Source organism: Theropithecus gelada, chromosome 16, assembly GCF_003255815.1.
Source record: "Theropithecus gelada isolate Dixy chromosome 16, Tgel_1.0, whole genome shotgun sequence".
In the NCBI taxonomy this organism is placed as follows: domain Eukaryota; kingdom Metazoa; phylum Chordata; class Mammalia; order Primates; family Cercopithecidae; genus Theropithecus; species Theropithecus gelada.
In genome coordinates, this window is record NC_037684.1 from 28,936,024 (window position 1) to 28,951,355 (window position 15,332).

The window sequence follows — 15,332 nt, forward strand, 5'->3', positions numbered from 1 at the left end:
CCACACAAGAACTTGACGTTATGGTTGTTAACTATTATTCAGTCCCAAGTGTCCCCCAAGACAGAGAGACTCCATTTTACTGCCATCGAAATGAAAACAGAAGCAAAGGAAATGTGCCAAATTCAAAGTTGTACCTCAGTGATTTGATCACATAATATGAGAATAAGATTCAGTTGTATTTTTGAACTTGGAATTGATTTTGTGCTGAAAGGTATATACTTTCCAACTCTAATGCCTACAGTAAAATTTAAATAATATTGCTCAATCTCTAAAAATTATGTTTATATATTATTTGTTTACATTTCTATACATATTACATATTATCCTAGATTCAGCTTTTTAGGTAGGTACTACGTCTATTTTTTAGCCTGAGTCCTGGCGTGGTGTTTGGCTGAACTTTATCACTGCACTCCTAAAATGATTTCATTTGAAAGAAGTTAAGACTTAATGTGTTTGAATGTGTCATTTACAATTCATTTCATTTGAAAATGACTGTGCCCTAATTGACTGGTATTCTTTGACCAAGATTTATTTTGAATTCGGTTATGAATGGGGAGGAACTTCAGAAGCTGAAAAGAGAAATATTTCTTCTTCAGTGACTTTTTTTTTTTTTTGAAGTGGGAGGCTAAATTAAATCATCAAGACTCTGCTTTAGAGGTTTTAGAAGTGAAAATAATGTTCTTTGACAGCACATTAATGTATAGGCCAGTGGGGATGTTAAAAAAAAAAATAAACAATCTTGGGCTTGTTGGCAGAGTGATTACATAAGTTGAGGCAGAGAGGAAAATGATTATAGCCAGGGCAAACTGTTCAAAAGAATTATGTCTTCCATTTTTGTAGAGTTTAGGAAATGTTCAAAATAGAGAATATTAGGTATACGGTTTTTACACATCTTTAGATTTTTATTGAGTAAATCATACACTCATCTTTTCATGTCAGGTTGGTTCGTGTCCTGGTCTTTGCAGGATTTTCTACCTGAGTTTTTTCCCGTAAGATAGAACTGTCATTTTCTGCAACTCGTTGATCCCTTGGTCTGTACTATCTTTCGCTTCGGATAACATTATAAAATCCTGTGAGTGACTGAGAGAATTTTGGGTTGCTTACATTTTATGTGTTGTACTTTTGAGATGAGGGTTAAACAAGGATCCTAAGGGGCATGAGTGAGATTGACTTCTGGGCTCCAGAGAGCAATGGTTCTTGAAAGCAGGGGAGAATTTTGAAAGTGGTAGGAGACAGGAAGATGATAAAATAATACCGTGATGAGAGGAATCTTGGAAATGAGCTTAGGGGAGAGAAAACAGAGATGTTTGAAGGAGAATTCAAAAATAGAAATCACTACTAATGCTTGAAGTTTGAATTGTTACTTGGGGGTCTAATCAGGTACCTGAGGCTGATCCTGATGCATATGGGTGAGAACAGAGTGTCTGAGGGGGTCACTGGCCGTGTTTTGATTTTGTATCACTCCATGTTATTCTCCCTTTTAGATGATTCAGAACTCTGGGTAGAAATAATCTCCAGAGCTCAGATAAAATAGTGGTTTCCATCCTTACCTCATCTCTAGGGGCTCTCTCTGAGTTTGGTAGCTTCACTTCTGCACTGACAATTTCATATAAAATGAAAAAATACATTGATGATAATTCTAATGTGTTTTGATAAAGACTTCTCTGGATTTGTACACCTGTCAGAAATAGGATTGTGTCATTCTGGTTCTTAGCTCATATAAGAAATATAGATAGATACAAAGATTAACGCTTCACTTTCACACAGTAACTGCTGGCAGAACTGGAGGTAGAACTCCACCATCTGGTCCACATGTATGTAGCACTCACCCACTTCTTTGAAAGATTGCTTGGAAGAAACTAGAGATAGACCAAAGAAGCAAGAGGAAAAAAAAAAAATCCTCATTTTTCTGATCTAAAAATAACAATTCTACTTCTTTTAACAGGTAGTTAAAAGAGGACCATCCTAAATTAAGAATAACAACCCTACTTCTTTTAACACTGTGCCATCATTGCCACATGACAGTGGTCAGTCCTAATCAGTTACAAACCCATCTGCATAGGTTTCTTATTAATCAGATTCAGTCTGGTATTTGCAAGTCGAAGTTTCAGACCATTCTGGAATGTGACTGAGTAGGTGAAAAAGAATTCACTTTTAAATATTCTTAACATTTTTAAATGCAATTTACTAGCTGGCGTGACTTGGAAGAAAATTAAGAAAAAAATGAGTGAAACCTCTTTGGAAAAGAAGGCAGTGAAAATAGGTGGAAACACCTTTTCTGACAAAAGTTGTGCTGAATGAAGTCATGTGTGATGTTAGCCAGCAAAGCTGGACATTTGCCACAATTGGCTGTTGTGTCTGCCTGATGAAAATGACAATTAGAAAACAACAAAATAACTGTGGATAGGCAAGTGCCTATTTCAACTGTGAATCATGTATTGCTTTGTTATGTAATTGGTTGCTTAAGAGGGTGTCATGGTTTTAGAGAAACAGCCCTGAGGTTCAGTCTCGTTCTACTACTTGCTAACTGCATGACTTTGGGAAAGTCTTTCTCTCATGTCTTCATATGAGTCCTCATTTATCCTCATATGTAAAACGGGGATAATATAATAAGGTTGAACCTTATTATATATGCTATATAATAGCATATAAAATTGCAATTTCTGAAAGTCAGAAATTAGCATATATTGGAAAGCTTCTAAAAAACTTTATTCTTTCAATTCAAAATAATGAATCAACTGCCTGATGCATGTTAGATATTATATTAAATCTTAGGAATTCAAAGTGGTACCATCCACATCCTCAAAAATTCCCAACTCTTAGAAATTATCATATATTGGCAGGTTCATATGATTCAACCTAATAGCTTCTACCTCACAGGATTATTGTGAAAATTAAATGAGAAATGCATGAAATGTTTGGCACACAGGCTCATAGTAAGTGCTTAATAAATGGTGGATATTATTATTCTTAAATGAATCATGTAAGTATTTTCTATATAATAATCAAACTCACTCCCACTTATTTACAACTTCTGTATCAAGTTTTAAGTCCAATCTATTTACTAGAATACAATGATTTAGCGCACATTGATTTTTTCCCATACACATTCATATGCAATGATTGCTCACTAAAATGCAGAAAGGGTGAGGTTACAATGTGTGTTTTTCTTTTTTTTGGATTTGGCTTCTTTCACTTAGCATATTTTCAAAGTTCATCTCTGTTATAGCATGTGTTAGTACTTCATTCCTTTTTATTGACGAATGAGATTCTATTGTGTGGATATATTACATTTTGTTTATCCATTCATCAGTTGATGGACATTTGAGGTGTTTTGCTTTGGGACTCTTATGAGTAATGCTGCTATGAACATTTGTGTATAAAAGGGCACATCGCATGATCCCATTTATACGAAATGTCCAGAGTAGGCAAATCCGTAGAGAGGGGAAGTAGATTAGTGGTTGTCAGGGGCTGAGAGGAAGGGAAATGGGGGGTGACTACTAATAGGTACAAGATTTCCTTTTGGGATGATGAAATGTTCTAAAATTAGGTAGTGGTGACGGTTGCAAAATATTTTAAGCTACCAAAGACCACTGAATTGTACACATTGTAAGGGTGAATTTCATGGTGTGTGAATTATGTCTCAATAAAGCTGTTATTTAAAAAAATTTCATTAAAAATATATGTTCACCATATATAAAAAAAGAGAGCACCTGATAGTATATGCAGCTTACTATCGAAAGGAGACACATTTTGCCTTGAGAAGGGTTTCGGTAATGTTTTAAATCTATTTCCATTTTAAGTATAGTGTACTTCACTCTTATTCTGCTCTGCATTTGTGATTGAATTTGACTCTCAAATTATTCAAAGAGCTGTGTAGACTTTTAAAAGGCAGTAGAAACAATGGGAAAAAGCAGAGATAGCTCAAAGGTTGTAGAGTTGTACTGATGCTGAAAAATCAATGAGATTAACCAAGAAATTGGCTCAATAAGAAACCAGGGACTCCCAAAGGGGGTTTTACAATTCAGAAATAGGAAAAAATTAGAAACCAGTTTATTTGCAATTTGCATAGATTCCTCTACTTTGTGAGATTTAGTATAATTGAAATGTATTGCAATTTTCAGGAACATTACCTACAAATTGATATTAGGTGGTCTATAGCTTGTAATTGATGTGCTTCATGATAAAGATGGCAGTAATGATGTTTTAAATATTCTAGTGCTCATTGGATTTCATTTTTGCAGGCAATTTGCAGCTCCTCTGAGTAAAATATTTATATTCAATTACAGAGTCTGATAAATAGGATTTCCCCCACCCCACCCCTTCTAATCACTGCAAAGTATTAATAGTGCTTTCTTATGGCCGATTTCTTGCAGGGAGCAGATAAGATTATAGCCTCATTTCTTTCAAAACCTCAGCAGCATCTCCTTCTGGTAGCCATTTAGATACTTTCTTCCACCTCTTTGACTTCAGATGACACGACCTTGCCATCCACTACTTCTTGCACGACTGTCTTAATCTTCCTGGTTTTCTTTATATCTGAATTCATATTAAACATTAAATGTTAATTCAGGCACATGACTCTACTGATTTATAATATTCAACTTTAAATTATTATTCTTTTTACTTATTTCCTTCTTTTAGAAAAATATGTTAAACCCATCCTCTTTCTCAAAAAATCTTAAGTCCATTTTATAAATAGATACAGAAAATGTGCTTCTCCCCAAATTTACAAATATCCTACTCTTATAAATTCAAGAAATAAATGATCTTGAATTTAAGTGGAATTCAGATTTTGTCGTGTTTTTCCTTTTCAGGATCTCAGATGTCTCAAGATAGCAATAGCACAGGCCAAGAAAATCACCCCGTTCTGAGGAGTGTGCCCAAGTTCCCACATAGAGGGTTTCTTTATGCCATGTACAAGATTTTTAGAATCCCTGGTGTCATATCTGCTCTTTTGAGAATTGGCCTTTGCTATGGTTTGAATGTGTTCCCTAGAGTTCATGTGTGGAAAACTTAATCCCCAATGTAACAGTGTTGGGAGGTGGGGCCTAGTAAGAGGTGATTAGATGATGAGGGCTCTGCCCTCATGGATGGATTAATGTGGTTACCATGGGAATGGGTTAGTTATTGTGAGAGTGGGCTAGTTATAAAAGCAAGATCAGCCTTCTTTTTCTCTCTGGCTCTCATGCACACTCTTTTGTGCTTCTACTTTCTACCATGGGATGACGCAGCAAGAAGGCCCTCACCAGATGTTGGCACCTTGATATTGGACTTTCTGGCCTCCAGAACTGTGAGCCAAGTAAACTTCTATTGTTTGTAAATTATTCAGTCTCAGGTATTCCATTACAGGAGCAGAAAACAGACTGAAACAGCCTCACTTTACTTTTTATCCATGGGAGATAGTTATTGGACAGCAGCTGAGTGTCATAGAAAATGTGCAAAAATTTAGAACTTACCTCTCTCTTCCAGGGTGCTTAACTGATACTCTGTAGTTCTGTTTTGTTTTGTTTTTTTTTAATGAAAAGAAGAAAAAAGAAACAGAAAAAAGGATTATTGCTGTTTTGAAAATGGAATGCACTCTTGTTTTTTATATTTCAAAGTCCAAGTGAATGTGTTTTAATGCTTTCATGTATCTTTCCCTTTTACATTGCTTGTTATTGCAAACTTGAGCGTTTTACTTTTTAACTTGAAAAATACATAGCTTTAAAACTGACCAGTTTAATATAAGCTAAGAAGTTCCTCTAATTAAAGTAACAAAATTACAATGGAAGTTTAAATCTTGTGTTCTCTTGTTGATATTCTTAGGTATGGTATCTGAAGACAGTTGCTGCTGCCACACTGATGATTCTGGCTCCCGTGGACCTCAGCAACTTATTTTCTAATTCATGAGCTCTCAATTAGAATTTCCAAAAGGCTGTTATGCCTTCAATTATATATTAATGATGAAAATTAATATCAGCATAATCTATCATTTGGAGAATTATCTTCTAACTCAGTCCTATCACATGATCTCAAGGCTGTACTTGATATTTTGGGCGTGTGTCTACTTTTTGGTATATTTTCGTTTTGGTGGTGGTGGTGAGGCGCGTGTGAGTATAATTACTTCTGTCCTAGGGATTGCATTGGTGCTGGGTAATGAGTGACAGGGACATTAAAATAGAAGTGCATACAGACATTGACACCTATTCCTTGATTCTAAGAGCCTTACCTTACGTCTTCTCCTTCCAGAAGGCGGCGGTAAGTAGCAATTTCCTGCTCAAGCCGAGTCTTTATGTCAAGAAGGATATGGTATTCATTGTTCTGGCGTTCCATGTCACTCCGAATCTGCATCAGTTGGGCCTCCAGAGAGCTCAACAGCGACTGGAGGTTGGCTAACTGGCTGCTGTAACGGGCTTTGGTCTCCTCTAGGGTGTGCTCCAAAGACTCTTTCTATGAGCACAAGAAAAATAGGGCATTTCTTGTCTAAGGACTTGATTCAAGAGATGGGTCAATTTTAATTTATTTTGAGAAGGGTCTCTGCAGTTCATCACTGTGGGCATGGTGTGTATTTCTAGCTCCATCTCCCACTCTTCCCAACTAGGCAACCTCAGCCAGCCAGCTAGGATCATTAGCTCTTGGGGTTTTTCTTTGCTTGTAGCTTTGCACCCACTGTTCTCTCAGTGCAGCACATTGTAGAATTGTTCTCAATATTTGCTTCCCCACCATGTGAAGATGTTATACCTCTCACTCCTTCATCAGACCTGGCCGTGTGATCTGTGGCATTTCTCAGTTGCAGGATTAGATTCCTTTAATCCATTGACACCTGGCTGGGTCATGTGACTCTCTTTGGTTAATGAAATGCCGGTCAAACTGACAAATGCCTTTTCTTTTTCTTTTTTTTTTTTGAGACGGAGTCTTGCTCTGTTCCCCAGGCTGGAGTGCAGTAGTGCGATCTCGGCTCACTGCAACCTCTGCCTCCTGGGATCAAGCGATTCTCCTGCCTCAGCCTCCAGTAGCTGTGATTATAGGCACACACCATCATGCCCAGCTTATTTTTGTATCTTTAGTAGAGATGGAGTTTCACCATATTGGCCAGGCTGGTCTCGAACTCCTGACCTCAAGTGATCCTCCTGCCTTGGCCTCCCAAAGGACAAATGCTTTTTCTAAGGAGAAGCTTTAAGAGCTATCAAGTGGCCCAACCATTGCTCTTTTCTTTCTGCCAGAACACTGGCTTGTCCTAGGTAGGGCCTACCCCTTTAGCCTTGCCCTTGGAAAGGAAATGTCATGATGGATGTAGTATTGTGGCTGCAGGCCACTGTGGTTTGAGGGATTCTGGTTACCACAGCATAATTTGTCGTGGGCTGGCTGGTTTGCTTGGCCTGGAATGTCTCTAGTTCATTCTCCAGCTTAAAATTGTATCTTAAATTTTAAGATCTGGTATAATGGACACATACAGGGGAATAGCAGACACGGGGGCCTAACAGAGGCTGGAGGGTAGGAGGAGGGAGAGGATCAGGAAAAATAACAAATGGGTATTAGGCTTAATACCTGAGTGATGAAATAACCTGTACAACAAACCCCCATGACACAAGTTTAACTATATCATAAATCTGCATATTACCCCTGAACTTAAAAGTTATAAAAATATCTGGTTTAAATGCCACTTTCCCTGTGAAATCTTCCAGATTTACTCTTTCCTCTGCATACATGCAGTACATTGCCCTTTCCTCGATTTCTCTCTGTCCTTTGATTATAATCAGTTGTTCGGCCTCTTTCCCTGCCAGCTCTGCAAGGGGAAGGGTTATTTCTTGTAGGTCTTTGCATTTCTAAGTTCCTAACAGAGGACCTTGGTAAACACATACTGGATTGAGAAAGAGAAGTTAGATGTGCTTTACCATGCTGAGATGGGACTGGAGGTCTATCTCGAGGCTCTGGGAGGTGCGTCTCAGCTCTGTTAGTTCAACCTCAGTTCCTTTTAATTCTTCAGTGTTCACTGTGACCTGTTGCTGCAGAACTTCAGTCTACAAAGTGCCGAGAGTGGAAAAAAAAAAAAAAAAAAACAGTTGAGGGATGGAAATAAGAAAGAAAAGACAGAAAGAGAAAGAAAGAATGAACAAATGAAGAAGAAACTGAGTTATCTCTTTCTGGAGGAAAGCTTCTACACATTTGCTCACACTTTACAATTGTGCAGTTACCTGTCTCTCAAACTGTTCTTTGGCCTCTTGAAGGTTCTTCTGGGCCATGACTTCATACTTCTGCCTCATTTCATTCATGATGGCACCAAGGTTCAGGCCTGGAGCAGCATCAACCTCCACATTGACAGTGTTGCCCAGATGCTTGTATAGACCATCGACTTCCTATGAAAGTGAAAATTCTGATTGATTTTAGTCTGAAGCACATTCTCAGATAAGGTTGGGCAGAAAAGACATAAGAAGTCTCATGACCTCTTTCATTGGCAATGAGTAAAAAAGAAATAAAATAATAACTTGTGTTGGGCTTATTGTGGTCCAGGTACTGCTCTAAGTCATTTAACCTACAACAACATTATGAAAAGAAGGCGGGGCTTGTATCACTATTGTCATCATCATCATCTCTGTCATTACCACCACCAACTCTTCCCCCTTCTCCTGTTTCTCCTGCTCCTCCTATTATTATTATTATATAGAACCATTCTATCATTTCCAATACCACTTCTGAATATTTTCTTACCTCCTGATGCTCTTTTTTGAGGAGAGCTAGGTCTTTATTCAGTTCTTCAACTTGAATCTCCAAATCTGTTTTATGTAGGGTTAGGTCATCAAAGACCTTATTCAGGCCTTGGAAATCAGCTTCCACTGTTAGGCGTATTCCCCTCTCAGTCTCATACCTGGGAATTAATTAGTATACAGAGATAACTGGTCCTTCTGTAGCCATTATAAGAGAGAGAATCTAATATAATGAGATAGGTTTTTAAATGTGGCTTATGAGGAGATCAATTTCAATACTTTATAATGTCTGCCTTTATACATTCATGAAATGTACATAAGAACCTAGGAATCAGCCGGGCGCGGTGGCTCAAGCCTGTAATCCCAGCACTTTGGGAGGCCGAGACGGGTGGATCACGAGGTCAGGAGATCGAGACCATCCTGGCTAACACAGTGAAACCCCGTCTCTACTAAAAAATACAAAAAACTAGCCGGGCGAAGTGGCGGGCGCCTGTAGTCCCAGCTACTCGGGAGGCTGAGGCAGGAGAATGGCTAAACCCGGGAGGCGGAGCTTGCAGTGAGCTGAGATCCGGCCACTGCACTCCAGCCTGGGCGACAGAGCGAGACTCCGTCTCCCAAGATAAAAAAAAAAAAAAAAAAAAAAAAAAAAAAAGAACCTAGGAATCAGACAATTTGCTCAATAATATAATCTCTATAATTTGGAGTGACTGGAAAAAGGCAATCTGAAATAATTTTGAGCACTTCTAAATTCTAGAATTTATCTTACAAGAAATTAAATTGTGTTAATTATTGTGTTGGCAAAGGGTTCTCATTATTGATATTAAATACTTTTACTTAATGAATGTACATGATCAATTTATTTTTATAACTTTGTGAACTAAGGCATCCAAAGTGACTTATCTCAAACAGCTCTACATCCTCCTCTACAATCTTACATACACTCTCTGTCTCTCTCACTATATGTATATATGTGTGTGTGTGTGTGTGTGTATTTGAGACAGGGTACCACTCTGTCACCCAGGCTGGAATACAGTGATGCGATCATGGCTCCCTGCAGCCTCAACCTCCTGGGCTCAAGCAATCCTCTCACCTTAGCCTCCCAAGTAGCTGGGACCACAGGTGTATGCCACCACGCCCAGCTACTTTTTTTGTATTTTTGTGTAGAGACGTGGTTTCGCCATGTTGCCCAAGCTGTTCTCAAACTCCAGGACTCAAGCAAACCGCCTGCCTCAGCCTCTCAAAGTGCTGGATTACAGGCATTAGCCACCACGCCCTGCCCAATTTCCTAAAATATCCAGCTTTAAAAAGTGACAATGCAATGGGACACTCAGTGCTAGGTAAAATTGTAACTAATGCACCTTTACTGCTTTAATCTTTGGATTTGATTTCCTATTTCCTTCTAGTTAATCTCTTGGAGCATTAAAAGGCTACTCTTCTAACCACAAAAGGCTTTTTGGTGTTAATGCATTGTACAAATTCAGGATGAAGATGCTCTAGTGTGGAAGCTGTTTGTAAGGAACAGCTCTGGTCACATGTGGTGTGATGACTACAGAGAAAGTAAACACAATTTTTTCTTTTTTTTTGAGACAAGGTCTCACTCTGTCACCCAGGCTGGAGTGCAATGTCATGATCTCGGCTCACTGAAATCTCCGCCTCCCAGGTTCAAGTGATTCTCCTGTCTCAGCCTCCCAAGTAGCTGGGATTACAGACATGTGCCACCACACCCGGTTAATTATTATAGATTGGTCCTGATTCTTTGGTTGGCCAGACCATCCTGTAAAACACTGGCAAACCAGAAATCATCAAGAGTTACCCCTGGAACTTGGGCCATACACTTGCAGGTACTTGAATGAACATGGAGAATTACTTGGAGAATCACCAAGGGTAGACTTAAGACTCTCTTTAGATAACAGAAAGGCACTTAGGGAGAAGGAGAATTGTAAATTGCTTTCTTATTACTCCAAAGGGCAGAATTAGGTTTAGTGGGTTAAAAGGTAGATACCAGGTTACTAAAAAAAAAAAACTTAGCAACCGGTAATAACAAAGGAGAATAGTAGTTACTGGAGGTGTTCAGTTACATGCCAGGGGATCAAGAGAGAGAAGGTCATCCCTGAGTGCTGGGCTAGCTTCTAACACGTAGCTTCTAACCTCCTTTAGGCTTCAGGATTCTGGAAACATTGAACCGTGGTTCCTTTACCAACAATGATATGGAAAGCTGATTATCTGGAAGGACTACTAAAGGAATTCTTTTTCAGAAACTTTTGCCACATATTAGGGAACCTACTTCAGTCTGAAGTCCTCAGCAGCCAGTTTAGCATTATCAATTTGCAGGACACATCGAGCATTTTGCAGTTGAGCATCCTTAATCTGGAAAATACATGAGAAAGAATGACATTTTCTTTTTTAAAAATTTATTTATTTATTTATTTAGACAGAATCTTGCTCTGTTGCCCAGGCTGGAGTGCAATGGTGCGATCTTGGCTCACTGTAACCTCTGCCTCCCAGGTTCAAGCGGTTCTCCTGCCTCAGCCTCCCGAGTAGCTGGGGTTACAAGCATCCACCACCATGCCTGGCTAATTTTTGCATTTTTAGTAGAGATGGGGTTTTGCCATGTTGGCCAGGCTGGTGTTGAACTCCTGACCTCAGGTGATCCACCCACCTCGGCCTCCCAAAATGCTGGGATTACAGGCGTGAGCCACCACGCCCAACCAAGAATGACATTTTCAAATGGATAGGTGTTTACAAGGATTTAGTTTATCTCCAGCTGCAGTGACTATTATGTAAAAAATGATGTTTATTTCAAGCATTTCTACAAGAAAATATAGAAAAAATAATGACATGGGTGTTTAACATAATAGAGTCATAAAATGCAACCCTAGATGCCCCAGGGTTTGGTCTACTTTCTTGTGATTTTACAGAAGGAGAATTTAACTTAACTTGAGTCATCAGAACTTACTGAGTGCCTCGCCTTTGATGTTTCGGCTTATAACGTTTCTTTTAGCCCCCCTGGTCTGGTGAGCTCCCATTCCTCCCTCATGTCTCAGGTTCGACAACATTGCTTCAAAGGAGCCTTCACAGATGCTCTCAAAACTGAACTGGATGATCTGCCTGTGCTCTCATTATCCCTCTGTGTGCTGGTCCCTCTGTCCATCCCTGTTTCCTCATAAATCACATTGTGTCCACCATACTATTCCTCAGTGCCTAGCATGGTGCCCAGCACCTAGTTAGTGTCATTCAGTATTGGCTGAATGAAAGAACATGATACATAAAAGAACTAAATGCATGATGGATGCATATAGATGAAAAATCTACTTGCAGAGGATGTTGCAATGACATTTCTCTTTCAATGGATCCAGTTTTGGAGAGGGCTGCTCCCTACGGATGGGACTGTCCAGCTCAATGGAACGGATGGCCTGTGCCTGTGTATTTGAGATGAGCCAAAGTAGAGTCAGAAACATGAGACAGGTGTGGTTCGAACATTTTTAGTGAGAGCCTAAGAAGGAGGAACTTTATTCCGGAAGGGCAGTTTAAATACCATTGCTTCACACGCCCATAGTTTCTAAAATTCCAAAGCAACTTCCCATAGAGTCCGAATCAAATTGCTCTGATGTTTAGCACAACTCAAGAAAAATAGACTTGCTGGTAAGTAAATGGGCTTTACTCTAAAGGAGTATGAATCTTAACACAGAAATGACAGTGAACACTTTTCTGGATTAGGTAAGAACTTTAATTCGAAGCAAGTGCTCTGTGTCATATATGAAATGTTCAATTAGGAGCAAAGTCTTCTGCTTCTATTCCATGCAACTGATAAAATACAGAGCTCCACCCTTTTTTTGATGACATAGGAGGAGGTTGTGATATGATTGCAATAAACATGAATTGGGGGCAATAGAATATTTTATTACTGTAGAATTAGTTTCTGAACTGCTTGATGCTGATGGTCATGTTATTAAACAGGGCACTTAAAAATCCAGGCATCATTAAGACCCATATTCCTGCCACACTGTTTCCACCCAGAATCACTTTGTTATTTAAATCTGCAGTACAGTATTCTAATGGTCATACCTTATAATATTTACTTAAATAAAAGGAGAAAAGTCTTTGAATTGACTGGGGTTTCAAAACTTGAGGACTAGATGAAAAACTAAGAGAGATTTATCACATAATTAATTTTTAGCCCTTTTCAGAAAGATTGCTCACTATACATTTAGCCCTGATGTGGTAAGCTGTGACAAAGATTTATTTTATTCCGGAGGATAAAATGTTCATATTTTGTATATAATTATATTAAGCATTAAAAATAGCATGATTTAAGGTCATCCTGTTATACAGTCTAAAGGTAGATGAAAGAATTTTTGTAGATGTAACATTTTAGCCTAATTGGCTTTACAACGTCCATTTGGACCTGCCTAACATAGATAACCTCTTGATTTAACTTTCAGCTAAACACAGACTAGGAAACACAGGCGTCATCTCTCACCTGATTTCGCAGTTCTTCAATTTGTTTGTAATACGCGCTGTAGTCACGACCAGCCCTCGGGGCGTTGGTTTCGTACCACTGCTTGATCTGTACTTCAAGTCTGGAGTTGGACTGCTCCAGGGTCCGCACCTTTTCTAGGTAGCTCGCTAGACGGTCATTTAGGTTCTGCATGGCCATTTTCTCATTGCCAACAAACAGGTCCCCGCCGCCGGTGAGGTCGCTCCCATAGTTCACCGTGTGTCTGGAGTTGGAGATGCGGATGCCTCGGCCTCCAGCACCCCCATAAACGCTGGGTGTCATCCCGAGGCGCTGCGTGCCCGCTGTACTGACTACAGAGGCCTGCAAGGAGTTGCTGAGGCTTCTGTGGAAGCTTCTGCGACTGAAATCCATTGCAGATTCCAGGAGGGAGCACCTGTAGCTTCAGGATGGTTGGGGCAGAGTGTGTCTCATGGAGGGTGTTGAGCTAGCCTTTTATGAAGTCCACAGGCAAGAAACTCCTCCTCTGCTGACATGTCACTAGGATTGGCACCACGGTCCACCTTGCCTTGCTTCCACGCCCCCCCCCTTTGTATAACAATATGTTAATATGTTTAATTCAATTCCAGAAAATAGCACTAGAGGCATTTATTGGAGGCTTTTATCAGGGGCAACTTTTTTTTTTTTTTTAAATTAAACAGGTAACAAAAGGAAACAGGAAGGTGTGTTCTTTTAGCCCATGCACCTGCCTTGGCAGGTTTTTTTCATCCTAACATACACATAAAGAATATTTATAATCCTCATGTATAATTTAGGTATGTACAAAGGCAGATGTGCCTACATAACTGAAAGTCACAATGGAGATAAAGGACCATGGTTTATTTGTATTGAGGAATTGCTCTTCAGAACCTCTGTTTCATGCTTTACTTGTGTTTGGCTTTTAAGTTTATTCTGTTTTGGACATCTTATTTTATAAGACTATTTTGTACAGACACAAAACCTCAAATCCCTAAACCAGGAATGAAACCATTGTACATTTGGAGATGTAGTTTGGGGATATGAATTAAATGAATTTAGCTGAGTGATGGACTAGATGATTTGGGAGGTTATTTTCTTTCTATTTCTAATGTTCTATGACTAAATAATGCATTTTAGGTTTCTAGTCACTGCCTGGCTTCAAGCCCTGTTACCAAGATACTTACAATAAATTGCACAGTGCTTTGCACCTGGCATGGTACCAGGATGGGTCTCCTCTTTTGTATAAGGCCAGCTTAACACCCACCATGAGACAGACTCTGCCCCATCCATCCGGAATCTACTTACAGGTCCTCCTTCTAGAATCCCCAGTGGATTTTAATTGCAGAAGCTTCCACGGAAGCCTGATCTTCCTTGTATGTCCCCACAATCACAGCAGGAGTGGCTGTATGTATAGGAAGTGGGGCAGGCGGGGCCTTGGGACTACACTCAGCATCCAGGGTTGGGCTGGAGGCAGCTGCTTGCGTGTGGACCTCCAGACACATGGGCGTGATCTCACCAGTGGGAATCTGATTGTAAGCACCCAATAAATGCCTGAGTCACTTGCTTCCCTTCATTCAAACCCCCTGGCTGAGAATTCACACCTCCCATGAAGCAAGTAAATCACTTCCTTAATCAAGTTAATTAGAAGGGATTGGAAAAGTCACTAAAAACATCTAATTAATTGTCATCCTGATACTTTAATGGAATTGAGATTTGTATATAATTAAAGCAAGCAAGCAAGTAAATGCAAAAATAAAAAATTGGAATTTACTTGTCTTATTTTAGAGGCTTATTTGTTGTTGCTGTTGTTCTGAAAGCCAATCACTTAAAAAATTTTTTTTGAGCTTTTAGAAACCAGTGGCTTTTTTACTTTTGAGTTTAAATTTTTTTACAGACAACTTTCTTCTAAAATAAGGTCAGATCACATTATTTCTCTCTTATGAACAGTATACTTTAAAATAATACATTGTGTTTGATTTTATCTCAGTTATATCACAGAAATAAAAATTGAGATAAAATGGGATCTACTTTATGCATTTTATGGTATATGTGTGGACAGCTCTTACATTTTTATCCATTCATGTATTCATCAGCCAGTACTGAGCACTCACCACCAATGACTGGACTGGTAGCAAGCAGACCTTGCTAACTTATTAGAGTTATAAATTACT

At 39.1% G+C, this 15,332-nt stretch overlaps 1 protein-coding gene across 1 annotated transcript; it reads right to left on the reverse strand.

Moving 5' to 3' along the window:
• Window positions 1-4,023: 4,023 nt before the first annotated feature.
• Window positions 4,024-13,615, reverse strand: KRT20 (keratin 20). Its single transcript, XM_025362366.1, has 8 exons — window positions 13,168-13,615; window positions 10,972-11,054; window positions 8,692-8,848; window positions 8,178-8,339; window positions 7,878-8,003; window positions 6,212-6,432; window positions 5,460-5,497; window positions 4,024-4,539 (listed from the first exon to the last, which is right to left on the reverse strand). Exons 1-8 carry the CDS (start codon window positions 13,555-13,557, stop codon window positions 4,442-4,444), a joined length of 1,275 nt encoding a protein of 424 aa, XP_025218151.1. The 5' UTR covers window positions 13,558-13,615; the 3' UTR covers window positions 4,024-4,441.
• Between the last annotated feature and the right edge of the window lie 1,717 nt (window positions 13,616-15,332).

Excerpts from the sequence above, each read along its gene's own strand:
- KRT20 (XM_025362366.1), bottom strand. The coding sequence starts at position 13,557 with ATGGATTTCAGTCGCAGAAGCTTCCACAGAAGCCTCAGCAACTCCTTG. Across the intron at positions 11,055-13,167 it reads TTGAAGAACTGCGAAATCAG|ATTAAGGATGCTCAACTGCA; the intron begins GTGAGAGATGAC and ends TGTATTTTCCAG. Across the intron at positions 8,004-8,177 it reads AAGAACAGTTTGAGAGACAG|ACTGAAGTTCTGCAGCAACA; the intron begins GTAACTGCACAA and ends GGCACTTTGTAG.